This window comes from Agelaius tricolor, unplaced genomic scaffold (assembly GCF_023055355.1).
Source record: "Agelaius tricolor isolate 1412-34295 unplaced genomic scaffold, bAgeTri1.0.p SCAF_18, whole genome shotgun sequence".
Lineage (NCBI taxonomy): Eukaryota > Metazoa > Chordata > Aves > Passeriformes > Icteridae > Agelaius > Agelaius tricolor.
The window spans coordinates 3,300,223-3,326,734 of NW_027269278.1; the positions used below are offsets into that span (position 1 = coordinate 3,300,223).

The following is a 26,512-nucleotide window of genomic DNA, read 5'->3' on the forward strand; positions in this document are numbered from 1 at the left end:
CTCAAACCTTCCTGGGGTTCATCTCCCCCTCCTGTGGAGGCCGCCTCAGCAGCATGAGGTGGGACATGACTGGCAGCAGGCATGGGCAGGGAGGCTGTGAGGGGCTGCAGGGGGTGGGAAGGGGTCATGGCAGGGCGTGAGAGGCAGAGGGGAAGAGGCAGCAGGAGGCAGAGGCAGGAAGCAGAGGCAGGCAGGTCAGCAGCCTGCACACATTCCCCCCCCCTTGCCTGGTGCCAGTCCTCTGTGCCAGCTGACGTGAGCTGGTGCCTCCCTTTCCCGAGGTGCCAGGGCAGCTGGCAAATGCTGCCCTCAAACACTGCCTGCACATGCCCAGCCCGGCCTTGGAGATGTGGTGGGGGCCTGGCAGGGGCAAACCATTCCTTCCCAACCTGGGGGCCTCCCCAGGAGCCAGTGTGCAGGACTGCCCAGGGACACAGCCCCTCGCCCATGCCACCACCTCCCTCCACTGCCAAAGGCTTTGGGCTCCTGATGGCCGGAGGAGGCGGAAGGAAAAACATCCAGCAAACAATTGCAAAAGTCAAGTCTGAGCAAGAAGGAGGGTGTGAGCGGGGGGGTGCCAGATCCGGTGGTATTCCTTGGAGACAGCAACAACAATGGCAGGAATATTTGTTCATGCCTAGCTGAGCCCAAACCAGCCATGGGCTGGGGGCTCGGGACCTCGAGGAACTGACCAGGGGCCTCTGCTGCCCCAAAGGAGAGCTGGGGCAGGACCCTGCACTCACCCAGCCCTGATGTCAGTGACATTTTCTGCGTGTCACCTGTGCTGAGGATATGGCCAAACACAGCACACAGTTGCCAGCATGGTGAAGGACATGGGGAAGCTCTGGCAGTGCCCAAACACAACAGGCTGGCACAGGGACAAGGACAGTGGCTGGCTGGGGGGGGTGTTGTGAGATGAGGCTGTGACTCAATCACTTGGGCAGTGTAGGGGCATAAATGGGGCCCTGGGGACAGAAAGGGTCTCTGCTGCCATCTCAGATTGCCACCACCTCCCCAGCCCACTGCTGGTGCAGTGGCACACGAGTGGCAGTCTGTCCTCTTTCTGAGGGTCATCCCATCCCCAAGGCCAGGACGAGGTGCAGCCCTGACTCCTGAGGTGCTGCCTCTCACCTGATGCTCCTCTTGTGAGGTGCACTCGGTCTCCCAGCACCCTCGGGCCACCTCGGCCATCTGCCAGCCAGGGTCTGGGGCCACGGGGACCATCGGGATCCCTCTCCTGCCCCCTTGGCTGGGGCCACACTTTCCCCTGGCCATCTCCTGCCCTCCGCGCTCTCACCACCCAGCCCGGCCCGCAGAGCGGAGCGGTACCGGGGTGGCGGTGGCTCTCGAGTCGTGGCCCGCCTCCGGAGCGAGGCGAACCCACCGGGCCCAAGCCAAATCCCGGGACCTGGTCCCGCTCCTAGCCAGCGGGACGCCCCCGGGGGCGGTGGGGAAGCCCTTCCCGGGGGCGGGACGGTGTCAGCCCCTCCCCGCCCCGCCCCGCCGCCCGCAGCTTTCTACCCGCCGCGGGGCCACCGTGCCGGAGAGCGGGCAGCGCTGTGGGACCGAGCGGAGCGCGGCGGGGGCTGGACGTGTGTGCCCGCGGGTCATGGACGGGCGGGCGGTGCTGATCCAGGCGCTGCTGGCGGCAGGTACGGGCTGGCGTGGGGAGGGTGCCCGGTGCGGGCAGCGCGTCCCAGCGCCGTGCTCGGCTGAGGGTCCCGGACATGTGGGGGAATGGTTTTGGGTAACGCGGGCATGGCCGGTTCCGGGCGCGGGTAACGCGGTCCTGGTCCCGGGTGTGGGTGAACAGAGGATTGGTCCCCGTCCCGCGTGGGGGCCCGGGCAGGGCGGTGTCAGCCCCACTCCTGACCGCTCTCTCCGCAGTGTGCTCGGCGGCGGCGGGCGGGCTGCGCCGGGACGAGCTGCACAACGAGGTGCTGCACAAGGGCGGCGGTGGCGGCGGGGTGCCGCTCCCGGCCACGGCCCCGCTGCTCGGCGGCAGCCCGGAGAAGGAGGGCGGCGGAGCGGCCTCGGGGGACGACTTCAGCGAGCTGCCGAGAGGTAGGGACGGGATAAGGGGTCCCAGGGTGGGGCCGGGGTCGCGGAACGGGCTGGGCTGGGGGCAATCAGAGCCGGAGAGGTCGCGAAGGTGCCGGGCTGGGCACTCAGTCCCGCGGGTGCCCCGGCCGCAGCTCCGGTTCCGCTTCGGAGGGACTTGCGGTGGTGGGTGGGAGCAGTCTCAGATAGCGAGCCCCGGCGGCATCAGACCCGAGTGGGAGTAGCCCGTGGGGCACCACAGGGGCTGTCCGTGCTCCTGAAGTCCCCTGCAGGGCGGGTTCCAGGGTCTCGGCTGTTTGGCCGGGAGGCTCAGAGCCCCTCGTGGCGGGGTTGCCGTGTCCGCGGACCCGCGCTGCCCTGCCGGCCGTGGCCGTGGCGCGGGGACCGCCGTGAGTCACCGCCGCCCACACGCGGCTGCTCCTCATTCCGCGGCAGGGCTCGTCAGCCGGCAGCCCCGCCACGGGGGCGGTGGGGGCACCGCCGCTCTCTGGGGCTCCCGAGCACCCACCCCGGGCTCCTTGGCCCGGGCTGGCAGCAGAGAGTGGCCCGGGGTCTCTCACGGTGGTTGGACGGGGCCCCATCGCGGGTGAGGGGGTGAATGTGCCTGTGCCTCGCACACGCGGCGCGCCGAGGGCAGTACCTGGCACCAGGAGCGTGCTCTGCTCCGTACAGATCACCCTCCCGTTTTTCCGTGTTTTTCTTTGCTTTCTGGCTGTGCCAGCAGACTGACAAAAAGCTGGCAAAACCGGGTTGAGCCGCTCGCACTGGGGGGACTCAGCCCTCGGGAAAGGCAGCAGTTTGTGTTGGCTTGCCAGCAGTGTGTATGGCTGGGAGATAATTCTCAGGGCAGGAGAGGCAGGGACGGAGCAGCCCCTGCTGTCAGCCTCATCCGGCGGTTTCTCCAAGCCGCAGCGTTTCCTGGAGTATCGGTTTTCTCCCGGCGCAGTGTGCAGGATGTCGACATGGCTTTGCTAGGTGTGCAACCGGTGTGTGCCACGAGAGGCTCTGGTTCCGTGAAGAAGTGGTTGAGTTGTAACCCGGGCAGGTTACAACTTGCCAGGTTGGACTGTGCTGTACTCTCCTTCCCGAGCAGCCCCAGGCTTAATTCACCGGGGTTACTGAGCACCATAGCTCGGGGGGAGCTAAAAAATCCTCCTTGGAGCACAGTGCTCTCCAACACCTCAGCACCTATTGAGATCAAGCTGGGAGCTGGTTTTTTTGGTATCTGCACACCTTAAAAACCATTCCAGTGCCGTTGTTCGTGTTGGGCTGTGTCTGGGTGAGGAGCTTGGTGCTCTGGTTTCCACCAGCCCGGCAGGGGGTTGGCATGGCACCAAAAAGCCACTGGTTACTGCACCACAATTAAAACATACCGTTGTAATTCATGGGAATGATGCCCTCACCATCTTTTGGGCTCTGCAAAACGAAAACTTAAGGCAGGCTTGCTCTTTTAATCCTGCCCTGGGGTGAGTAAGGCATCCTTGTGCCCACGGGAAGGAGAGTCCATCAGAGCCATGAATAGGGTCTTAGAAAAGCCTGTGCTTGTCAGGGAAATAAAGGCCAGATAAAGGGGCAATTAGCAATGTTCTGTATTCAGTGGAAACTGGTGCATATAATAGCAGCATTTGAGATGTATAAAGCTCTGTTCCCCCTGCCCGACTCCCTTCTTTCCTTGAGAATTGTTCTTATGAATTGGAAAGGCCATGATATTTGTGAGGAGCTGAAGAAAAAAAGCCCCCCCCTCCACCCCGGGCTCGGGGGCAGCTCCCAGCACAAAGGGCTGTGGGAGCCAGGGCTGAGCAGTGGTGGCAGCTCTGGGATGTGGCTTTGCCTTCCCTTTGCTTGGCACGTGGAGCTGATCTGATTGCTGTTCTCTCCTTCCCAAATTGTTCTTCAGTTGCCTTCCTGTCAAAGCCTCAAGGCCTCGTTACTCCCAAGAAAAAAGGGAACGGCAATAAAAGAAGAAAAGGCAAAGGCCTGGGGAAGAAGAGAGACCCGTGCCTGCGGAAGTACAAGGATTTCTGTATTCACGGCGAGTGCAAGTACATCCGAGAGCTGGGAGCTCCCTCTTGCATGTGAGTTGCTGCGTGTGCCTGTGCTGGGGGAGTCTTAGTCATGGTTCTTTCAATTCTCCAGGCCAGGCAGAGGAAAAGCAGAGATATTTTTAGTGCATGTTCCCTCCCTATGCACAGGGATAACTCTGACTTGGCCTCTTCCTTGTAATTCTTGAGAAGTGTCCACCCCTTCCCCAAAGCCTGTCATGGCCTTGGAGCCAGGGTTCCCTGCCAGCACAGTGAGCTCTGGCTGAGCTGGGGACTGCAGAATGGTGTGTAGGGCTGGGGTCTGGCAGCTGAGGGCTTCTGCAGGTCTGATTTGGGAAACCTCATCCTGACCCTGTCACTGTAAATGCCCCACTCTGAGACCTCTGGGCTCTTGCATCTGTCAGGGCACAACAGTGCAGGTGGGAGGAGCATCTCTGCCATGCCACCAGCAAAGTAGAGGGGAGGTAGCACCTTTGGGGACAGGCTGCCAAAGCCATGTCTGAGCTGTCCCTTGGCCTGATGAATGGCAGAGCTGTGTACCCCTCCTTGCCCACCCCCTCCCGGGGTGCAGAGCAAGCAGGGACTAGATGAGGCCAGTGAAGGAGAAAGTATTTGCCTGCTGCTGGGGCACCTGGATACAGCCCTGCTGCTGCAGGAAATACCCTGGGGTGCATATTTGATCCCCACTGACGTGGGCAGGACTTGAGCTGGCAGATATGTAAGAGGCTTTGTTCTTCACTATCAATCCTCTGAGCCACCCAGCCTTGAGCCCAGGGAAGATAATAGCTCCTTGGCTTATGGTGCCCACAGGATCTGCAATCTGCAGGGATCAAGCTCCACAGAGCTCCTCTAACTCCCTGGTTCCTCCCCGTTGAAGCTGTCATGAAGTTGGGCCCTTGCATGGGGGACTCGGGACTGCCAATGAGGGGACATCTTTGCAGGCTCAGTTTGGGTTGGTGACCCAGCACAATGTGGGTTGTGACACCCTGGCCTAGGACTGGGACAGCCAGGTGTCCCCTGCCCAGATCCCTGGGGCTGGGAGAGAAACTGGGACACAGACAAGCAGCAGGGATTTGGGGGCTGGCTGTGTCTCTTCAGCATGGTGGTCTGTCCCTGAGTGGCATCTCTCAGAGCCATCAGACTTTTTGGTAACAGTGTCCAACTGCCCCAGTCTCCTCTGCTGAAGAGGCCTCATGTTGCCTGGTGTCACTCAGTTGTGGCTGCTCTTGATGCTTGGCTGTGCCCCTGTCACAGGGTCTCCTGGAGTGTCACTTCCCAGGGCACAGGGTGGAATGAGGATGCTGCTGGGCTGGGTCCTGCACCTTTGCCATGTGCCCAGCCTTGCTGCTGTGCCCGGGAGGTGATGCTGCATGTGGCATTGTGAGCCCAGGAACTGGGCTGAGTCCGGCTTGGAGATCAGCCTGAGGGTCAGTGGTGCTGGATATAGAGGGATATATTTATCTGATTGCATCAGTGCAATGTGGCTCAGGGAGGGCTGGAAGCCTCCCAGCCTGTGTGGAGCGTTATTTCTGTTACATGAGCAACCTCCCAAGTCTCCAGGGATGGGACACCTCTGAGCTGTCAGGGTGTGCAGGAACATCCTGCTCCATGGGAAATGCTGGCCCAGCTGCCTCACTGCTCCCTTCCCACTCCCAGAGGTGGTCTGGGCAACCTGCCTGGGGGTGACTGGGAAGAGCACAGACCCCAGTGCCTTCTACTGGGGGAGACCTCAACCTTTCTAGGAACCTTCACTAGGTGCAGAAGAAGCTTAATTTACCAGTCCAATAGAGATGATGGTGACATCAGACCTCCCAGCTCAGGGGTGTGGAGGAACAGGCAGGGTGCTGGTTAAGGCTGAGCACAGAGGCATTGCCTTCCCACGGGGTGTGGGGCACACAAAGACCTCCTGTCCTTGCTCACCACTGACCTTTATGAGTTTCCTTCTTGCCCAGATGCCAGCCAGGCTATCATGGAGAGCGCTGCCACGGCCTCCTGCTGCCGGTGGAGCACCCGCCCAGCGCGTACGACCACACCACAGCCCTGGCCGTTGTTGCTGTTGTCCTGTCCTCCCTGTGTCTCGTCATCATCGCAGCCCTGCTGATGCTCAGGTGAGGGGGATGGCACTGAGCTCCCAGATCTGTGTCCCTGGGAAGATCATGTGCAAGAGGAGGGATGACAGGGGTTTCTCCATGCCCTGAGCATCCCTTTGCTTGGCCTCACAGGTGTCACAAGAGGGGTGGCTACGATGTAGAAAACGAAGAGAAAATCAAGCTGGGCATCACTGTGAATCACTGAGGATGCCAGGTGCTGGCGAGGTGAGCCCCTGGCTGGGCGTGGGGCTGGTGGACATGTGGGGGCTCTGCTGTTTGTGCTGTGGGACAGCTGTATGGATCCTGTGCCAGAGCTAGGCAGGAGCTGAAGGCAGCCTGAGTCTGGAGAAGCAGCTGGCTGAGAGTCTGGGCTGCCCTGTGGGCAGTCTTCTTTTCTCCCCTTCCTGCTGAAATCCTGTCCCCTGGCACCCCTATCATTCCTAAGTCTTTCTTTCTAACCCTAAGTCCCTGCTCTGTGCTGGTGTTCCATGCTTTGGAGATGTTTGGTAGTAGGGAAGCTGCTTCTGTTTTGTTTAGCTTTTTTCCCCCCGCTCATTCTGCTCTCTCTCTGACCCTCTGAGTCACTTCCCCTCCTTAGATATTGCCTCTATTTATATACATGTGTAAAAAACCCCTTTCCTTTTCATTCCCACTCTGCTTATTACTTGCACCAAAGCAATGCCTATCAGCTTGGCACAGGGAGGATCTTGCTGCCAGCCCATGCCATGTTCTTCTGGCTGGGCTGGGATGTGTGCTCTGCCCCAGGGGTGGCTCTGGGGCTGGGTGCTGAAAATCTGTCAAACTTCCTCCGATCTGACCTAAATCCTGACGTTAGATGTAGTCATACATATTACAGCTACTTCTCTTCTTTTAAAAAAAAAAGAAAAGTCATTGTTCTTTGTGAGGATGAAGTAATGCCTTTGGAGAATTTCTGTCATGCTCATCACAGTGTTGGGGGTGGGAATTTGAGCTGTTCATAGAAGCTGAATTTTCAGGAAAGAGACTTGGCACAAGGCTGTCCTCACTGTCTCCTTTACCCTGGGGGTTACTGGGGTGGATGTGTCCGGTGGAAAACGTGCTGTGATCCCTGGAAGGGAGCATGGTGGGGCGCCTTGGCTCCCATCCTCCCGGGTCCAGCCCGAGGGGCGGCGAGTGGGGCTTGGGTGGGCTGGGTGTGTCGGCACCTCCATCCCAGCACGCAGGGAGTGCTCTGTGGCAGCGCAGCCCAGGATGGCGGTGTGAGCTCTCCCGCCTCTCTCTTGCAGGAGCCGGCGCTAATGCACTTCTACCTCCTGGAAGAGGCGAGACCGCGGCGCCAGCGGCACGGGGCTGCGGCACGCTGGGGGCTCGCTGGAGCACCGGGACGGCACCGGCGGGGCTGCTCGGGCAGCGGCGGCACTGCGGCGGCTCCGTGGCCACCTCCGGGACGGAGCGGGGCTGAACGGGGGCACGGGGGCTCTCCGTCCGCTGCAGTACGTGCCGGGGAACAAGCTGTGAAAGGGAGGAGACCGAGCTCGGGGCTTCCTTCGCCGCAGAAAGGGGGGGAGGGTAACAGCTATTTAACAAGATATTTTTCATTTTAAATTATATATTTATTTTAGATAAACTGTACATAGTATTTATATTTATTGTAGGTCTGGCCCTGCATACTTCATGTACGTCAAGATGACAGGGTCAGATCTCTCTTATTTTTTAAGTGCAATGTAATATTCTAATAAATAACACTTTGTAACAAACACTCGGGTCGTTAATTTAGTCATGGAGGTGGAAAGCAGTCAGAATTCTGAAGGCTGTGTTCAGCACCAATTCCATGCTGGTCTGGTACTGCCAACAGCAGCAGAGATCCTGATTGTGTGGTCAGGGCTGCTGGATCAGCCATCCTTGGGGAGCAGTGTAGTGTAAGGGGCTGGAGGCAGGATCCATCTCAGCTTGGCCCCATGTGGATTATTTCAGAGATTTTCTTCATCTTTGCCAGCTGGTGCTTTGGAAGAGTGTGATGTTTGTGTGTCTGCTCACCAAGCAAAGCTGTCTCCAGTATAGATAAAGCCACTCTGGCCACTGATCTGTTCAAATGGGAATGGTCCCTGGTTTTAAGCCAGCATTTGTCATTTAGACACTAGCACACGTTGCCCAGAAAAGCTGTGGCTGCCCCATACCTGTGCGTGTTCAAGGCTGGGCTGAATGTGGCTTTGAGCAACCTGGTCCACTGGAAGGTAGGCTGGATTATCCTAAAGGTCCCTTCTGACCAAATAATATGATGGTTCTATGATTTGGCAAAACCAAAAATTCCAGAGGTGGGATCACACCCCTCTTGAAAAGAATCCCAGCTGTTCTTGGGGGGATTAGAGGTTCCTGAAGCTGAGGTAATTCCAGCAAGCATCACTTCTTACAGTGATCAGGAATGATTCCTTACTTTGCAGTAAAAATAACCTTCAAACCAGTTCTTTCCCCTTCCCTGGGGGGAAGTGAGAGCGGGGGAGTTGCTGGCTCTGCTAGAGAGCCGTGAGGCAGAGAGAAACCAACAGGATCCTGGGCTGCATCCAAAGGAGTGTGGCCAGCAGGTCAAAGGTGATTCCTCCCCTCTACCATGTACAATTCTGGTGTCTCCAACATAAGAACAATATGGAACTGCTGGAGCAAGTCCAGGGGAAGCCACAAAATTGGTAAGAGGACTGGAGGATCTTCCCTATGAAGACAGGCTGAGAGATCTGGGGCTGCTCTGGTGGAGAAGAAAAAGTTGAGTAGAGAAATCATTGCCACCTGCCAGTGTCTGAGGGCGCCTCCAAGGAAGCCAGAGAGGGACTCCTCTCCAGGAACTGTAGTGACAGGACAAGGAGTAATAGGCACAAATTAAAAGAAGGGAATTTTAGGTTAGATATATGGAAGAAATTCTTTATTGTGAAGGTGATGAGAGATGGAAACAGGTTGCCCAGAGAAGCTGTGGCTGCCCTATCTCTGGGACTGTCCAAGGCAAGGTTAGATGGGGCTTGGAGCAACCTGGGATAGTGGAAGGTGCTCCTGCCCGGCGTAGGGGGGACTTGGCATGAGATGATCATTAAGGTCCTTTCCAGCTCCTTAGGCAGGGATGGTTCTCCTCTCCCCCTCCAGCCCCGCGCGGCGCCCTCAGCCCGGGCCGGGCACACCCAGGCGGGGCCGGCCCCACGAGCTGGTCTCGGGCCCACAGTCTCACCGGTGCAGCCGGCCCCGGAGGGCACCGCAGGGTGGAGCGAGGAGCCCCCAGCGCGCTCGGTGCCGGGGCCAGTGCCGGTCCACAGCAGCCCCCGGCCCGCCAGGTGCCGGTCCCACAGCAGCTCCCGGCCCGCTCGATGCCGGTGACGGTGCCGGTGCCGGTCCCACAGCGCTTCCCGCCCGCGGGTGGAGCCCTGACTGCCCCCGCCCCTCCGCGCATGCGCGGTGCGCGGACAAGATGGCGGCGCCCGTGGACCTGGAGCTGAAGAAGGTACGAGACCCCCGCCCGTGTGTTTCTCTTTCATGTGCGCTCCCTCCTTGTGTCCCACCCTTCCACTGTGTGTCCTGCCCATTGTGCGTCCTTCTCCGTGTCCCCCTCCGTGTCCCGGCGTCGCCGGCCGGTCCCCCCAGCCCGGGGCCGGTTGTGCCCCCGCCGCTCCTCACCCCGGCGCTCTCCCCTGGCCAGGCCTTCACGGAGCTGCAGGCCAAGGTGATGGACACGCAGCAGAAGGTGAAACTGGCCGACCTGCAGATCGAGCAGCTCACCAAGACCAAGAAGCACGCGCACCTCACCGACACGGAGGTGATGATGCTGGTGGACGAGACCCGCATGTACGAGGGAGTGGGGCGAATGTGAGTATCGGCCGGGGCGGGGGACACCCCGGCTCTGGGCGCCGGGAGAGGGGCCCCTGGATTCAGGAAGGACAGTGAGAGTCTGGAGCATGTCCGGAGAAGGATAACGCAGATAGAGAAGGGTTTGGAGCAAAAGGACTGGCTGAAGGAGCTGTGATAGCTCAGCCTGGAGAAGAGGCTAGAGGGGAACCTTCTTGCTTTCTTCAACTTCCTGACTGGAGAGTGGAGCGTGGTGGTCAGCTCTTGTCCCAGAGAGCAAGTGATGAGAGGACATAGGCTTAAACTGCACCAGGGGAGGTTTAGGTAGGTCATTAGGAAGAATTTCTTCACAGAAAGGGTGATTAAACATTGGAAGGGGCTGCCCAGGGAGGTGGTGAAGTCACCATCCCTGGAAGTGTTTAAGGAAAGACTGGACATGGCACTTAATTCCATGATCTAGTTCACAAGATAGTGGTGGGTCATAGGTTGCACTCAGTGACCTCAGAGGTGTTTTACAACCTGATTGATTCTGTGATTCTGAGATCCCCAGCCTGAGGCTCTGTGAAGCCTCCAGGCTGCTGCCCTGGGCAGGAGGCTCTCCACAAAGAGCATGTTAGCTTTCTGTCAGCACATTCACTTGTTTCCTTTTTTTCATTGTCTTCCATTTTTAATTTCAGCAATCTGCCTGTGAATGCAGCAAGGCTTATTTTTTTACCTCTTGGGGTTAGGTACTGGCTGCCTCAGTGAAGGGCTGTTACAAATGATATTGGCTTTGTGTGGTTTTGCTTTCTGGCTCAGCTCCTGGCCTCGATGCTGTCCTCTGGCACCTCTGGGGAGTTTGTAATTTCAACTAGCAGAATGCTGTAATGCCAGATGGTGTTTGTGGGAAGGCCCTCACAGATCTGCCCAGCATCAGTCATTTCCAGTGTAGTTTATGTCAAACTCCTTGAAAACCCCCTGTGCATAGCTCCTGTGCTCAGGGCTTTGCTGGCACAGATGTTTTACAGAAATGTCCTTTGCAGTGTCATGTCAGGCAATGGATCTAATGTCATTGTTTGGATTTTTTTCAAACCCTTGGAAGTGAACATAAAGCTTGTATGGGTAGTTCCAGTGCATTCTTAAAGATGTGCTTCTCTGTGTTGGATGGCTGTCAAAAGAAACACCTTAAACCAGGCTGAGGTGTTCTGATTGATTTCTGCAATGCCCTTTGGTGGGATTTCAGCAGCCTCTGATAGAAGACCCTATAAAGTGGTCTTTATACAGAGAGGTTTCACCATATAAAGTGGTTTCAAATCTGAGACACATGCTTGCTTGACAAATACCACATTAGATTTCTGCATTTCTGATTTGAGAAATAGGATTTTGTCTCATGTGAGTTGGGTAACAGTGATGACTGCCCAACTCGGGATGTGGTTTGTGAAATACTGGATCTGCTTGGACTGCTGCCAGCAGGGGAGATTGTATCAACCTCTATCCCCACCCTGTTTACCCCACCTTCTTCGTGTCAAAGTGGCTGATCACAGGACCAAGCAGTGAGCCAGGTCAGCCTTCAAGTGCCCTCATCCCTCAGCCCACACAATCTCCAGACAAAGTTGTAGGGAGGTGGCAGGACTGGGAAGCCAGGAATGGTGTGTGCTTTGCATTTTGCTGAGAGTTTCAGGGGAGTTGTACCCAGGCTAATGGAGCTGTTCAGAGTGGCAGGGTTCCCACTAAATAAACTTTTCCAAGTAGGTTAAATGTTTATGTTGGGTTTGATGGGCATGCTGATGACATCAAAAAGAGACAGAGTCTGGTCTCTTGCAAGAGGGGACTGATTGACCTGGACAGGCTGTAGATGTAGCAAACACTTGTGTTTGGAGTAGTCATGAGATGTCTCAAAGGGCTTTTTTTTTTCTGTTTGGGTTCTTCACAGAGCAGACAGATGAAGAGTAAAAGATAATTCTGGAGCCAACATGTTTCTCTAAAGCTTTTTCAGAATTTGAGAGTCTAGAGTGCCTTTGGATGGGAGAAGTCCCTCAAGGTACTTTAAGAATGTGAGAGTGTTGGTCTTTATCATTAAATGATCCTGCCTGTGAATCAGGTGTGGGGGGCAGATGTTATTTCATCACGGTCTGAAGTGCATTGTCCTGCTTTCTGCTTCTGCCTCCTCCTTGGGAGTGAGACACCTTCTTGATGTGCTTAAGCACTTACCCTTGCTGTGTGCAGGAGCCCCAGTCCTGTGGGGAGTCCTCTCTTCCTTCCCTTTCCATGAGCAGACAGCTGTGAGGCACGGCTGGCAGCTCCGGCTCCTCAGGGATGGCAGAGGCGCCAGCAGGAAAATATTTGCACTGTGATATTGTTTAAAAACTGAACTCTTCATGGCCTTTGTTGTATTAGTGGCTTAGCAAATACAGATTAAGGGAGTGCTCTTCTTCTGAATGCTATTCATTCATTCTTTTTTTTTTCATTTTTTTTCCCTGCCTAACCTTGAACAGGGTGTTTCTGTGAGCTCTGCCTGTCCTGGCTGTGGGGCTGAAGCTGCCCTGCCAACTGGCAGTGATGCACTGGTGTAATTTGTGTCACTTCCTATTGCAGAGAGCTTGCACCAAGTACATGAGGAACTTCCTGAAGCCCACTCCAGCCCTAGCAGAGAATTTATTGCTGGAGTTTGGGCTTTTGGCAAAACAGGCTAAAGCAACCCTTGAGCAGGAGTTTAAATCGAAGGGCAGTCTGGCATCTTGTGTTCCATTGGAGGTCAAAGGAGGTGGGCACTGTGGTTCCTCTGGACATAGAAGCCATGTTCTGTGAAGTGGACTAGCAGATGTCCTGCATGGACATGAGTTTGGCCACCAATGGCATATTTGTGATGTCTTAACTTCATTTATGTAGTCCAGCATGGAAATACTGGAGCTCTAAGGGGTTTCAGTTACCCAGGAAGGGTGGAGGTTTGAGTCACTGTTAACTCTGATTATCAGGGTTCTTCTGGTTGAATAACTAAATTCTTGAAGTAAGTTTTGTGCCTCTATTCCTGTGCTTAACTTTTTTTCTTTTAAAGTTCCTTTTTTTTTTTTCCTCAGACCCATCTAAGCTGCTACTTAGAATCTGGGTTTCTGTGTTTTTCCTCCAGCTGGGATAGATGGGCTGTATGCAAAGGGCTAGCACATACCCTTCTGTAGGACAAGATACTCCAGGTCTTCGTGGAATTTGAAGGCTTGAGAAACTCTGGTGACGTGCTGCATCCTGGGAGGAAGCCTGCCTGCTTTGGTACTTCCTTCTGCATTACTTGGAAAGTTGTCATGTGGTTTTATTTTCTGAACCCCTATCCTGAGTCTCCTTCCTTCCCAGAAAGCTTTTCCTTCACTGCTGATGAATGTGAAAGTTTCATTTGTTGTTCCTCAACTTGAGTTTGATTTGTTTTTTTTTTTTTTTGGGAGTATTGCAGTTTGTGTAACATGCCAAGGCCTTACTGGGCTCCACACGTGGGGCTCAATTTACTTTTGCTGAAGCTATTTTTGCTTTGACAGAAGAAATGTCAGTGCCACATAGTATGAGCTGATGAATTGCTGTGTACTGTACATATCTGTGAGGCTGGGATCTCATCTGGGTGGTGGCATCTTGCCAAATACATTTCAGTTCTGTTACTTCATACTCTTTTGAAGGGCCCGTTACGTAGCCTGAGACAGCTACCACTGTGCTGGACTTCTGCTTCAGCTATTTGTGAACTGATATCATCGTGTTGCTTTGAGAACTATGTTGAAAGTTTAAGCTTCAGAATTCTGTCTGAATATTTCAGACCTTTCCCTTTACATTCTTCTAGCCCATAACCTGGACAAGATCCTTATTTACAGGAGAAAAATGTCTGGCACTTGGTGTGGGGCACAGTGAGGAGAGTGCTGCAGATTTTCATGCCATGCCAAAATAGACAGGCAGTTTTGGTTTGATATTGCTTTATCATCAGTTTACTTGTACAGCTAATGGGAGAACACTTAAAAGAGAAAATACAAGTAAAAATCAAGCAAACACTGTAGCACAACTTTTGGCATAAGATTTTCTGCAAGCATAATATATTATCACAGCTGTCCCTATAAAATGGCTTTGTACCATTACAGTATTTTATGGGACAGCTGTAGTAACATGATTTTGAATTTAAATTTTTTTTAAAAGAGTGGTTCAGATTTTTGGTGGTTGAAGCATATGCATGTGAAACCTGAGAGAGAATTAAGTGTTCTTGATGATTCCTTGGATTTAAATGCATTCTTGTTTTTACTGTGATTCATGGTTTTGTTTGAAAATGAGACAGGATCATCAGTCACTGTAAGCTCTTTCCTGAACCCCCAAAGGCAGCAATCCCTGCTGCACATCACTGGGTAAAGCTGCAGGAGCTGCATTTTCAGTGTTTGTGTATGTGAGGTGTTCGATTCTGCCAGCTCTGAGCACGGCAGCTGCCCTGTGCTTCCTGCTCACATGTCAAAAATCTCACAAAGAGCTGAAGGACACCCAAGGCTTAACCTTGATGGTTCAACTACTAACTATAGGCTGGTGTGTGAAATCTGAGTGCCTTCTCCATGGGCTGGCTCTGTGGGGAAGGCTCGGTGCGGGCTGGGCGCTGGAGCCCGGCTGCCGAGGAGCTGACAGGTGCTGACACCAGTCCCAGGCAGCAGCTTTGGGTGTTGCTTTCTGGCCAATTTGTGGTTTATAAACCTAAAGTTCTTCCATGTAGCTACTGGAAAAAGCAGGATTTATTTTCCACAGTAAGTCTGGTGTGTAGAGAAGTTCAATCAGGCGCTGAGCTGTGAAGAAAATAAAATTTGTGTCCAGCTGCTTGACCACTGCTGCTGCTGCACGTTGAACAAGCTGTTGGGAGCTGGTACATGAGGAATCAAAGGCTATATGGGCATAAGCCAAAAAGTTCTCCATCCCACAGTTGGTTTTTATTTCAGATTTTTCCTGATTTTGAACTACTCACTTTTGTTGCGGCCTGAACAATGATCTTCACAGTGTTGTTAGGTGTGAGTGGGCCTAAAAGTTTGCAAATCTTTTTAGAGAGCTGTCATGGAAAGCAGAAATGAGAACAATGCTTGCAGGGGTGGTGCAGTAGTTTTCTGTGCTGCTGCCTGTGACTTGGTCAGTGAAGTAAGGGGCAGGAGCTTGTCATCCCCTTTCTGGTTAATTGGGAGGATGAGAGGAGCAGAGCTGGTCCATGGACTGTGGTTACTGCTGGCAGTAGTGAGATACTGGCAATCTGGACTCCTGGATTTGGTTCCAGCTCAGAAAGGGAGCTTGTTCTCTTGGGCACAGGCTCCTTTTCCAATTGACATCTCATTTCCAAGCACATTCCTTCCCCACTGCCCTGCCCCCGCTTCGTTCTTGATCTTATTCCTGCTGCCCAGGGCTGCTCATTTGTAATCTCCTGGATATCTTGGTCCAGTTATAGCTTTTCTGCCCTCCTGCTCTACATAATTTCTTCATGCAAGACTGAAACGTCAGAGAAGAAAAGATTTCCATGGCTTGTGTGCAAGATGTCTATCTGCCCTGTTCTAGGAAACAGCTGCACTTCTTTAAAGAATCAGCTTTAGGCAGAGAACTTGGACCTGTCTGATAAGTCAGTGTTTGTGAAATACATAAGGAGTAGAAACAAGGGTCTTAAAATAAAAATAATAGCTAATTTAAAATACAAATAAGTCTTTTACTTATCCCTACTGGAAATAAATCTGTTGGTTATAGTCCCCCACCTACTGCGTGGGTGTTCTGATAGGAGATTAGCAATACAGCTTTTCCTCTTGCTTGTCTCGCTTGCCTGGTGACATTTAACTCTTTAGGAACATTTTTCTGTTGGGACTAGGACTATGACATTCCCACAAATCTGTTCCATTCTTTTCTTTATCCCTAACTTTTTCTCTACCTGTTTCCTAGACAACACAGAGGAAGGAGCTACCTGAGTAAACTTGAGATGAAATCTAAACTGAGAAGAATAAGGGTCAGAAGGGAGGCTGAATGCTCCTGCAGGCTGCCCTTGTTGCTAGAAGAGGGAGTTTGATGTGCTGTGAGCCAGAGGCAATGTGCTGTCATGGAAATGCCAGAGCCTTCAGGAAGCCTGCTCTCTCAGGGCAGCTTTGCAGGTTGGGCTCCTGTGCATTGAGGGCTGTAGTGAGGCACCTTGGCTTTGTCCCTGCCTCTAGAGAGAGGGAAGCTGAGATCTCTTGCAAATGCAGCCCATCTCTTATTTCAGGGGCTCAGAGTTCTGTTTGGATATAGGCTAGACAAGTATTGAATGTTCTGAGGAGCTTACACTGCTCCTGCTTTTGTGACTTGCTGTGCCAAATGACTTTGCAAAACCATTATGGAACATGAGTGACTGATTTCTGAAGTTCTCCAAGCACTTAAAATGTCACTCTGGTATTCTGAAACAGTAAGGAACTTCCATTTATTTTAATATTTGGTGGATTTAAAATACTGTATTTTGAAACTTCTTCCCCATTTTGAAGAAAATTTTGGAATCAAGGGTGAGAGTCCCTGGAGAAATACTGAATTCTAGAGCACTTCTTTCAGAACACAGGGCTGTTAGGATGTGGCTTTCCTGCAGCAGAGAAGAATGGCCAGATCACTGGCCCAAAAAAAGGGTCCCTGCTGTGTTTCTGTCTTTCTTGGAGATGCCCTTCCAGGTGAGCAGTCAGTGGATATTCAGCCAGCAGGACAGGGTGTGACAAGGTACTGAGGGCCCACAGCACTCAGAGGGAGGTGCCCAGTCAGTCTCTGATGTGAATGTCAGCATCAGATATAAATTCTAGGTGGAACAGCCTTAAAACAAATGACAAATCTAAGTCTGAACATGCTGGCCTTGTCACCTGTTCAAAGCCTGAAAGAAGGGAAGGTTCATTCATAACCCCTGAAAACTGAATTAAAACACTGAATTAAATATGAAGAAACCAATCCCATGGCATGAGAATTCCATTTTACACAAGTTTAATTCAGAGATGCAAGAACCAAAGTGCTGCATCAAATCTTGAACCAAATGCAAGACAATTTCTGTCTTGAATTCTTACTTTGTTTTCTCGAAAACTATTTGCTGAATTAACGGAATGTTTTGGCCAATTTAGCAAAATAAAAAAAAAAAAAAGAAGTTTGTTCTTGCTGATTAGGACACAGCAGTGTGGTTGTTTTAGTGCAAGCTAATTTAACTCCAGAGTCCAGAAATATCTGTCTATTAGTGTTATGCTTGAATGCTTTTGGCTCAGTTATCTTTGTGTCCACTGCTGTGAAGTTTTCTGTAGTGCTTTGATGCTTTGTTGTGGCAGCATTTGGGATGTGCAGAAGCCAAGACTGTGCTATTTACCCACAAGCTGGGTCTTCCTCCTCACTTTGCATTTCAAAGGTTTCCTCCCAGACAAGGCAGAAATCTTTTTTCTCTTTTTTCTTTTCCCCTCTTGCAACTGGGGATGGATTTGCTTTTCAAAAAAGATGGATCCTGATTTTGCCAGTTTCCCTGTACAGGTTCTTAGGGAGGGTCTGCTGCTGGGAAGGGCATAAGTTTGTCTGTCAGAGTATAGCAGTATCTTCATGTCACTTAATTTGCTACTGCAAAGTTCACCCTTTTGATCACAGAATATTTATCAATAAGAAAAAAATTAAAATAGAAATGTCTTTAGGATTATTTACCAGGGTGCTTACACCAGCATTTGCTTGTTTATGTTTTCCTTGGTGCATATCCATGTGGTATTGTAGTTTTAATTTTTTTTTTTTTGTTGTTGTTAAGCATTCTTCCATAGGAATTTTTGGGGAATCCTTGAAAATAGAGCAGATTTTAGAAATGGATCTTAATTTCCTATTATTGGAAAAATTTTTGTTTTCTGCTTCTTTCTGCTTCTGGTACAACCCAGACTGCAAAAGATCTATTTGAGGTGCATGTGTGGTTGGCATGTTGTAGTCATCTGAGTTCCCTTGGCTTAAATAAACCACAGCTCATCAGTGCTACATACTAACAAATTATATGAAAACAAAATTAGAAGACAAAACCACTAAATCAGGAATATAGTAAGGCAGAACCACTCAAGGAGATTTCAATTGCATGAACTGCTGTTCTTGCACTGATTTCCCACATGGATTTAATCTCAAATGTTATGAATTCCTGTATGATAGAGAGGAGGCATTTGCTTGCTTTTTTTTTAAATTCCATTTCTGTCAATTGAGCCTTGAAAAAGAATTTATGATGTTCATTAAAAGCAGACCACAGTACTATTTTCTTTTTTTTGCCTTGTGCTATATTTAATACACACTTAGAGGTATATTCCTGATGTCTTTTTTTAAAGAACCCAACATGAACAATGGTATAAATCTACCATCTAGTTAAGTGTCTGGCAATGCAGAAACTGCTGTTTGCAAGCTGTGTTACTATCTTGGCTTGAGGTAATGTAATATGCTGGAGCTATTGAGAGATGCCCCCCAAAAAAGTGAAAGCTCAATGTAAACATGGCCTGAAGTGCAGCCCAAGCCCCTCCGTGGGGCTGGGCGCGTCAGGCCAGCCCTGCTGAGCTTTGGGGAAGCCAAGAGCGTGGAATTCTTTGTTCAAATCCTTTAGCTCCTTAGAGTAAATAGGTTTATGGCTTACAAACGTTCATCTGAGTAAAAGTTACCCTTGTTGGGGCCTACATAAGACGAGGTTTGGCCGATGTCCAGCGCCGCTAATCCCGGGCTCTGCGTGCTCCGGTGTGTCAGGCTGGCTCTGCACAGGTTGTGCTGCCCACTGGGGATGTCTCCTGCCCAAAGAGCTCCTGCTGCTCATCCACCTCTCTGAGGGCAGCAGTCAAATGTCATGTGAGCTATAAACTGCTGCTCCTTGGAATGTATTCATGTATAATCCTCCCGACATAAGCTGCGGGATTTGTTTTGCTTTAAGGTATGCGAGGGGAATAGTTAGGGTCAGCTATATCAGGGTGACCCAGTGAGACGACTGACCACTAAAATAAATGCAAACATAGGAAAAGCTTCAACTCATCTGTTCAAACTCCATCTGTTCTGAACCAGCTCTAGTTAAGGCATATGATCTGTTGATGGGAAATTCAAAATCAGGCTGAAAAAATGTGAAACCTTTAGACATGAAGGGTGGCAGCACAAGCTATAATTAGTGATGATTTTTCTTTTTTTTTTTTTTTAATATTGCTTGCTTGTCTTGTTTGGAACTGGTTAATTCATCTATGGTGACTAAAACTGGAATTTGGAGGGGTATAAACTGTGCCTGGTATGAACTGCATAGAGAATCATTTACAGAAGCACCAGCAAATCCTGGGAGAGTAGAAGAGGACTACTGGGTGCTGGCAGTTCTGCACAGCTGGTTTTGGTTCAATCAAGCTAGATTGCTTGGGATCAGCTCCTTGGAAGCCTTTCTTCCATTGGCTTTGAACAGTACTTAAAATGCAGTAATCCCCTGCTGAGTCTGCCCAAAGCTTGAGCAGCAGTGCAAGTTCAGAATTAAAAAGCGTCTTTAAATAGATAAATGCATCACTGGGCTTAGCCAAACTTTTCTCACAGAGTGGTCTAATGCAAGCACTTGGTTTCAAGGGGCAGGACATTCCATGTAAACACTGCTGTGATATACCACAACATGTAGGTTGTTTAGAACTACAGTAAACATGTTAAAATAATGTTAGGGCTTTGCACCAAGTTGTTTGTTTTCTTTTCAGTTTTTGTAGAGAGTTTCCCAAGTGGAATGAGAACCATGTAGCTGAAGTTACAGTGGCTCTTTGTGTGAGCTGGGAGCCAGGTGAATGGACTTACAGATGTGCCATTCATCATTACTCTGGCAAAATAACACTGGACATATGTACCTGTAAAATTGTCTCTGTCTGGAATTAGGCAGAGAGCTGTGTACCCATCTTGGCAGAGGAAAAGCTGAGGCTTCCCCTGCTACCCTGATTCTTGCAGGGATCTACATGGAGCCTGCATGGGACGAGCTTCTTTGCAGACTGTTTGTGTGGGGGTCCTGTGGCCTGCTGTGGGGCTCCTTCCCTCCTGGTTTGAATACTTGAACACAAACAGCCTCTTGCCCAGGCAAGGCAGGCAGGAGAAACACTGGGACCACATTTCCTGACTCCAAGGGCAGAGGAGAGGCTGCTCATGCCCAGCTGCCTGCCACTGAAAGCTCCAGCTGTAAAGGCTGAAGTTTGTTGCAGTTGCAAGTAATTGAAAGTAGGGATTCTTCATGGAAAACCTGAACTATGAGCATCACTGTGACTCCACCTTTAATAACTTTAATGACTTGTATGTCATAATGAAGAGTGGCATGTGCTGAACAAACATCTCCATAACCTCATTCATTAAGAGGCAAATCTTTCAGAATCCAATATTATGTCTCAAAGTCAAGTAAACAGCACATTTTGGTGCAAACAGGCTGAGTTATGGAATTACTTACACTGGACCATCATCACTTTGTGGGTGTGTATGTGTGACACAAAGGAGCAGACAGATGATGAAGTGGGCAGCACTGCTGACCTGACAAGAGGCTGAAGGACTTTTGGGCCAGAGCATCAGGGAGTGCAATATAAACACTGATTGAATGACAATTATAATAGAAAATTGGAATTGTGAAGGGGTAAGAGATCCCTTCAGAAAGAAACTAGCAGTGAGCCTCAGAGAGTGTATATAAACCACTTTCTCTGCCTTAGGGAAACAAAATTCCTGGTATGGAGCTAGCAAGGGGAGGAAAATAGAAACAAGTGGGAATATTTAGAGTGAGGTTTCTCTTTCAGTTCACTTGTGCTCTATTTCTGTTCCCATATTGCACTTGAGAACCAGCAGTCCCTGGGAGGCCAAGCCTGTAGGTGCAGTGGGTTGGCATCCACTTGGCTCTGCTCCATGGAGCTGTTCTTGTTGGCAGCCCAGGTCTGGCTGAGCACTGCTGTCCTCAGGGACCCCCCTCCTCTGCAACTTTCATTTCTAATTTTCTTTGGCTTGTTTTGAGTTTTTACTATAATCTATGAACACTGGAAAAAATATTAGCAAGTCCTGTTCTATTTTTACCGCCATTCTCTTTGAAATGGGTGGCCAGGTGAGATGGGGTCAACTTGTCCATTCTGACCCAGGTATTTTTTGTGTTAATTTAGCAACAGTGAAAAAGTTCGCGTGTGAAGAGGTGATTGTTACTAAGCTTTGTCATTGTCCCTGTGGTGCTGAATCACTGTTTCATGGTTGATAGTGTGGGTGTCATGTTTGACAGGTCTGTGAGTGTGTGCTGTGACGCTTCACTGAGAGCAGGAGGATACACACAAACTCTCATATCTGGGGGAAGACTTGGTTTGCTGCTTGTCTTCTGTGGATTAGCAGTGCTTAAACTCCATCCCAGTCCAACACACAAACTCTGGGGGCTTGGAGCCTCCCATGAACTCCAGCAGAGCTGTGGAAGCAGCTCTTGGGTCAGTATTAGCTGTGTCACCTGCTGGGCTCTGCACCACTGAGCAGAAAGGGGCTCCTCAGCTCAGTGACTCTCATATGGGGCCAGCTCTCAGCGGGTGCTGAACCTCCAGGCACAGAATTAACTTCATGTGTTTGAAAGTTTGTCACAAACTCACTCAGGGAAGAATTAAGTTGTCAGAATGAACCGTGCTTCTTTGGTGAGCTTGGAAATCTGTACATAAAATAACTACATCTAACTGAAACCAGGCAGCAGAATGGCACTGCCCCGTTTCTCCAGCTTGGTGGGGGAAAAACCTAAAAATCACCAAGTTGATGTATTACTTAGGGTAATTGGAAAAATGAAATTTAGATTAAATTTAAATTCTGGTTTATTACAAGTGCCCTGCAGCACTTCTTACCTAATGAGCAGAACAAACTTCTGCTTTTTCCAATTGCTGCCCTAAACCACATTATTTCCTTAGGTAAAAACTTTGGCTGAGATCTCCATAATGTGTGTATCCCAAACTAGACTCTAAAAAACTGATGCATTTTTGAGTCCTGCTTGTGTTGGAAAGCGAAGCCACAGATTTGAACAGTTAACTGTGGATGTGGATTTACAGTTCAGCTTTCAGAGGCCTGGCCTTTGGCATCTTCCAGGGTGGCACCTGTGCTCTTGAGGCTGAGAGCTCCACGGTCCTGCATCAGGGAACTCAACTGGGTGGCTTTAAGCAGCACTGGTGAAGACCTGCAGGATGCTGCTGCCCAGCTCAGGGACATCTGACCTGCCTCTGAGCAAGTGTGTGAACAGACCCAGGTTCCATCCCTCTGTTTTATAGCAGGCAAAATCGGGGTGGTTGTGTTTGTGCCCAGCTGCCTGCAGAAGTCTCGTCAGTGCTAATTTCAGCCATCCAGTTTTAATTTGCTGTCGCACGTCTGCCAGAGCATTGCAGGAGGGTGGGAAGGAGGATATTTTCCCTGATGACTGCTGTTGACATTTGCAGAATAAAAGTGAAGTCAGGCAGTTGTTTGTTGGAGGTTTTGGTGCCTGCAGCAGTTGTGAGCCAGCCGGGATCGCCCAGTGCCTGTCACCCAGCAGGGACATTCCCAGCTGCAGCATGGGGAAAATTGCTCAAGCTGTGTTGCTTTTGAACTTTGTTTTTGAGACCAGGGACGTCAGGGAAACCAAAATGATCAATCTTCCTGTACAATTTGGGGAAGCAAATGAGAAGGGATTGTATTCTTCTTTGCTGCCTCCACAAAAAAAGGAAATAATTCAGGAAACGTTCACATACCCAGGCAGGCTCAGGGAAGCAGTGACGTGGGAAGGGACTCATGGCTTTGTGTACAGAAGGCATCTTGCAGCTTTGGTATTCACTAATGGCAGCTACTGCAGAAACAAGGCAAAATTTGAGTTTACAGGGTGTGTGTGTGAAGGCAGATGTTTTTTGTTCTGGTATCCTGTGCCTGAGGTAACAGCATCAGAATGATGTGTTTGCTGGTGGTCCTGAAAAGTACCTTTTCTCTGGCTGGATCCAGGCTCTGTATCTAACAGCAATGAAAATAACTTCTTTCCTAGAAGGGTGGTCTTGAACCTGATTTTCACCAATCACCTGTGTTGTTATTTCAGCAGTCTGCTGTATCCCAGCACCCCAAACCATCACACTGTGTGCAGGTGAATGGTGGGGACACCTCCCATTGGGAAGGGTGGATTGAGGGGAAGGGTGGATTGAGGGGACAAAGAGAGTCTGAGTGAGCTGTGTTGGTAAGAACAGGAGCAGACAGAGAGCAAAGATGATGCCAGCAATAAGCATGAGCCAATTCTGGGGAAAAAATTAGAGAGATTCGAGAAAATTGCAAAACAAAAGATGTAGTGGAAGTTCTGTGGAGAAGAGGAGGTGAAGCAGAACAGGGAAAGAAGTGGGAGGAGGAGGAGGCACTTCTGTGTTCAGTTAATAGCAACCCCAAAGAGAGTTTTAATTGGAAACCTATTATAATTATCCACGGTTTTCCTCCCATGCGTTTCAGGAATGCGTGTGGCAGGTACTTTTCCTTTTGGCTGGGTTACTGATGCAGAGGGCCCTGGGTTTCCAGCCAAGTGGCAGATCCGTGTTTGTGTTTACCAGGCACTGAGCAAACACTTTAATAATGTCATTTGTCGTGGGAGATGACTCTGCAAACTGATTTCAGGTTTTTCTGTAGCAGACGGGGAATGCACTCTGATTCTGCCCTGTCTAAAGCTGCTCATTTTAACTGTTGGAGCGTGAGCTGCTGTCACCTGGCAGGAAGACATTGACCCTAGTTGGTGCTAGAGGAGACCTTGACCTCGTTGGTATGACCCATGGAGGCTCCTTCTAAATCCCCTGGGGGACTTTCTAAGTAGGGAAGGGGGTGAATCTGCAGCTTTTACATTCTTTATGTCTGGAAGGATGAAAACCAACCATGAAGGGTTCCTAAAATTTGTTTCAACTTAGTTGTCCTTTACCTCTTTGTGGGATGCCAGTGCCACGTGCTGGAGAGCTGCTTTGGATGTTTGGTGCTCCTCCAGAGGCTTCTCTGAGGCACCTTTCTGCTTGTTGGCAAGCAGGACTCAGATGTTATGGATGCATCTTTCAAATCCCTTTGGCAATTGAAAACAGAGCAAGTGGAAACCAATGGCCACAACTTCAGTTAAAAGCAGCCACTTCCCACCTCATAGAAAAACCCTTTGGTTGGTGAAAGTGTAGATTGGTGGAGATCAGTGAGGAGTTGGATTGAAGTCAAGGCTTAAGAAGTGGGGTCTGCTGGAAGCACTGTCTCTGCTTTGTCAAATCACAGCAGGGTGGCTTGGAAAGGTTCTTCACAGACCATCCAGTCCCACCCCCTGCCTGCCCTTCCACTATCCCAGGCTGCTCCAAGCTGTGTCCAACCTGACCTTGGACACTTCCAGGGATGAGGCAGCCACAGCTTCTCTGGGCAGCCTGTGCCAGCACCTCACCATCCTCAGTCTAAAACATTTCTCCTCAATGTCCAATCTAACCTGGCCTCTTGCAGTTTAAAACCATTGCCTGGCATGACAGACCCTGGTAAAAATCTTCTCTCTGTCTTTCATGTCAGCCCCTTTTATACATTGAAAAGCTGCAGTAAGGTCTCCCTGGAGCCTGCTCTTCTCCAGGTTGTACAACCCCAACTCCCTCAGCCTTTCCCTGTGGAAAACTTTGGTTTTATTGTGTGGGTTTGTTTACCTTGTGAGCACAAAACCCTTAAGAAACAGCTCTTACTTGTCAAGAGTCTTCCTTGACTCTGTGCCATCAACTGATTTCAATCCCTGTGAAGGGAAGGTGCTGACAGACTCCCCTTGCTGGCTGTGTGCCAGAACTGCTTCCAGATCATTCAGGGACACTGAATGATAGAGGGAGATCTCTGTGTGTCCATGTTCATCCTCCCAGAGCATGGGTGAGGCTGGTGAGCCTTTGGGGCCAGCCTGGGGAGGCTCTGGGAGCTGTCAGAGCAATTTCTGCTATCTCTGTCCAGAACATGGGAGGGAGGATGAGCACTTAGCAGGGATGGCTCTAGTTTGACTGGTGCACAGCTGGTGAACACTGATGTGAAAAGCACCCAACATTTTCTGTCTCTTCTTTTTCACTTGTAGGTTTATTCTTCAGCCTAAAGGAGTGATTCACAATCAGCTCTTAGAAAAACAGAGAATAGCTGAAGAGAAAATTAAGGAGTTAGAGGTAAGTTTTTGGCAAGTGATGATGAAAGTAAAACATTAAAGGTCTACAGATACTCTTTGCTACATCTCTTGTTTTTACCTGGTACTTTTGGTGCTGAAGGATTGTAACAGAGAATTGTTACAAGTAACTCAAGGCACTTGGTTCCTTTCCTAGATCTACAAACCAGTAGGGATTGATTGTTGCCTCTGTGCCCTGGTATGAAAATTGGGAGCGAGGCATTCAAATGAGATTAGTAAGAGCAAGGTCTAAATCAAGCAAAAGGATGTTTGTGTGGTTATTTGCAGCAGATAAGTGATGTAAAATTTCGCCAGTGCTGTGGGTATTTAGAGGTTACACTGGCTCAGAACAATTGCACAAATTCATGGAAGAGAAATCCATTGAGAATTACCAAATATGTAGAAATGGCATCCTGCTCAGGAAGTCCCTGAGCTAAAAATGTCTGAAGGGTGGGAAAGTATGAGGAGGAAGTACCATATAGCCTGCCCTGTCCTTACTCTCTGCCCTTAAGCATCTGCTTGGGGCTGCTGTTGAAGAGCAGATCTGTGGGGAGATGGGACTTTGTTTTGACAGCATGGTCAGAGCACTTCTGTGTTCTTGTGTTTATCTGGTTGGAGTATTCAAGGCACAGAAAGATATCTAGGAAATAAAAAGCAATGTCTGCGCAAGTTGCAGTGTTCAACCAGGCAATCTGCTGAATCTTGACTATCTTCTCGTGGCTGCGTCTGCAGCTTACAGCTCTTCTGAGAAGAAGTGCAAAATGTACTTTTCCAAGGCTGTTAGTGTGTGGTTTTTTATAATTCTCCTCAAATATCATTAATACAAACCCCTGTTTCTTGGTCTTTGGGGAATGACAGAGAAAGCAAAGACCAAGTTTGTGCCAAGCTGCTTTTCCCATCTGTTATTGTTTTGGAGAAAGTGGAGTGGAGACCAAGTAAGTTGGGACAAGCAGGAATAGGAAGTCTGTGTTCAAACCCACTCAGACCTGTGCAGTTCTGTCTCTGTTGTCTCCTACTTACACTAAAGCAGAAGTTGAATCTGTATTTTTTTAATCCCTTTTCAAAACTCAGCCGGCCTGAGAAGCTATGGAGCAAGCCCATCCCCAGATGTTGTGTTGCCTGTGCCAGACTCTAAGGGGATTTATGTTTCTGCCCATGAGAACTCTTTCTGCACAGGCCAGACAAGTGCTCTGTGGACAGGCTGTGTGTCTAAGGGGGTGTGCAGGCAAGGCACAGTCATTTTTATGGTTCTGTGGTAAAAGCAGTTGTACCCTTGCTCCTTTGGAGCCATCCCAGATGCCAGTGGCTTTGTGCAAAGACAGCCCTGCAGCTGGGGCTGGAGGACTTCACAGCAGCACCCCTGGGTTTGGGAGCAGGTGGAAGAGGCTGGCAGCACCTCTGGGTTTGTGGGAGCAGGTGGAATGTGGCTGGCAGCACCCCTGGGT

General features: G+C 50.4%; 2 protein-coding genes across 2 annotated transcripts in view; both read left to right on the plus strand.

Annotated features, from left to right (window-relative positions):
* The first annotated feature begins 1,493 nt into the window (after positions 1–1,493).
* On the plus strand, positions 1,494–7,929 carry HBEGF (heparin binding EGF like growth factor). The gene is made up of 6 exons (XM_071443054.1): positions 1,494–1,652; positions 1,888–2,064; positions 3,959–4,136; positions 6,056–6,211; positions 6,326–6,418; positions 7,459–7,929. Exons 1-5 carry the CDS (start codon positions 1,610–1,612, stop codon positions 6,396–6,398), a joined length of 627 nt encoding a protein of 208 aa, XP_071299155.1. The 5' UTR covers positions 1,494–1,609; the 3' UTR covers positions 6,399–6,418; positions 7,459–7,929.
* Positions 7,930–9,542: 1,613 nt separating this feature from the next.
* The window catches only part of PFDN1 (prefoldin subunit 1), a 31,602-nt gene continuing 14,632 nt past the window's right edge, over positions 9,543–26,512 (plus strand). Inside the window, exons 1-3 of the mRNA XM_071443063.1 lie at positions 9,543–9,653; positions 9,849–10,015; positions 24,987–25,071. Coding sequence (XP_071299164.1) covers positions 9,621–9,653; positions 9,849–10,015; positions 24,987–25,071 — 285 coding nt within the window. The 5' untranslated portion in view covers positions 9,543–9,620. The remainder of the gene's footprint in view (positions 9,654–9,848; positions 10,016–24,986; positions 25,072–26,512) is intronic.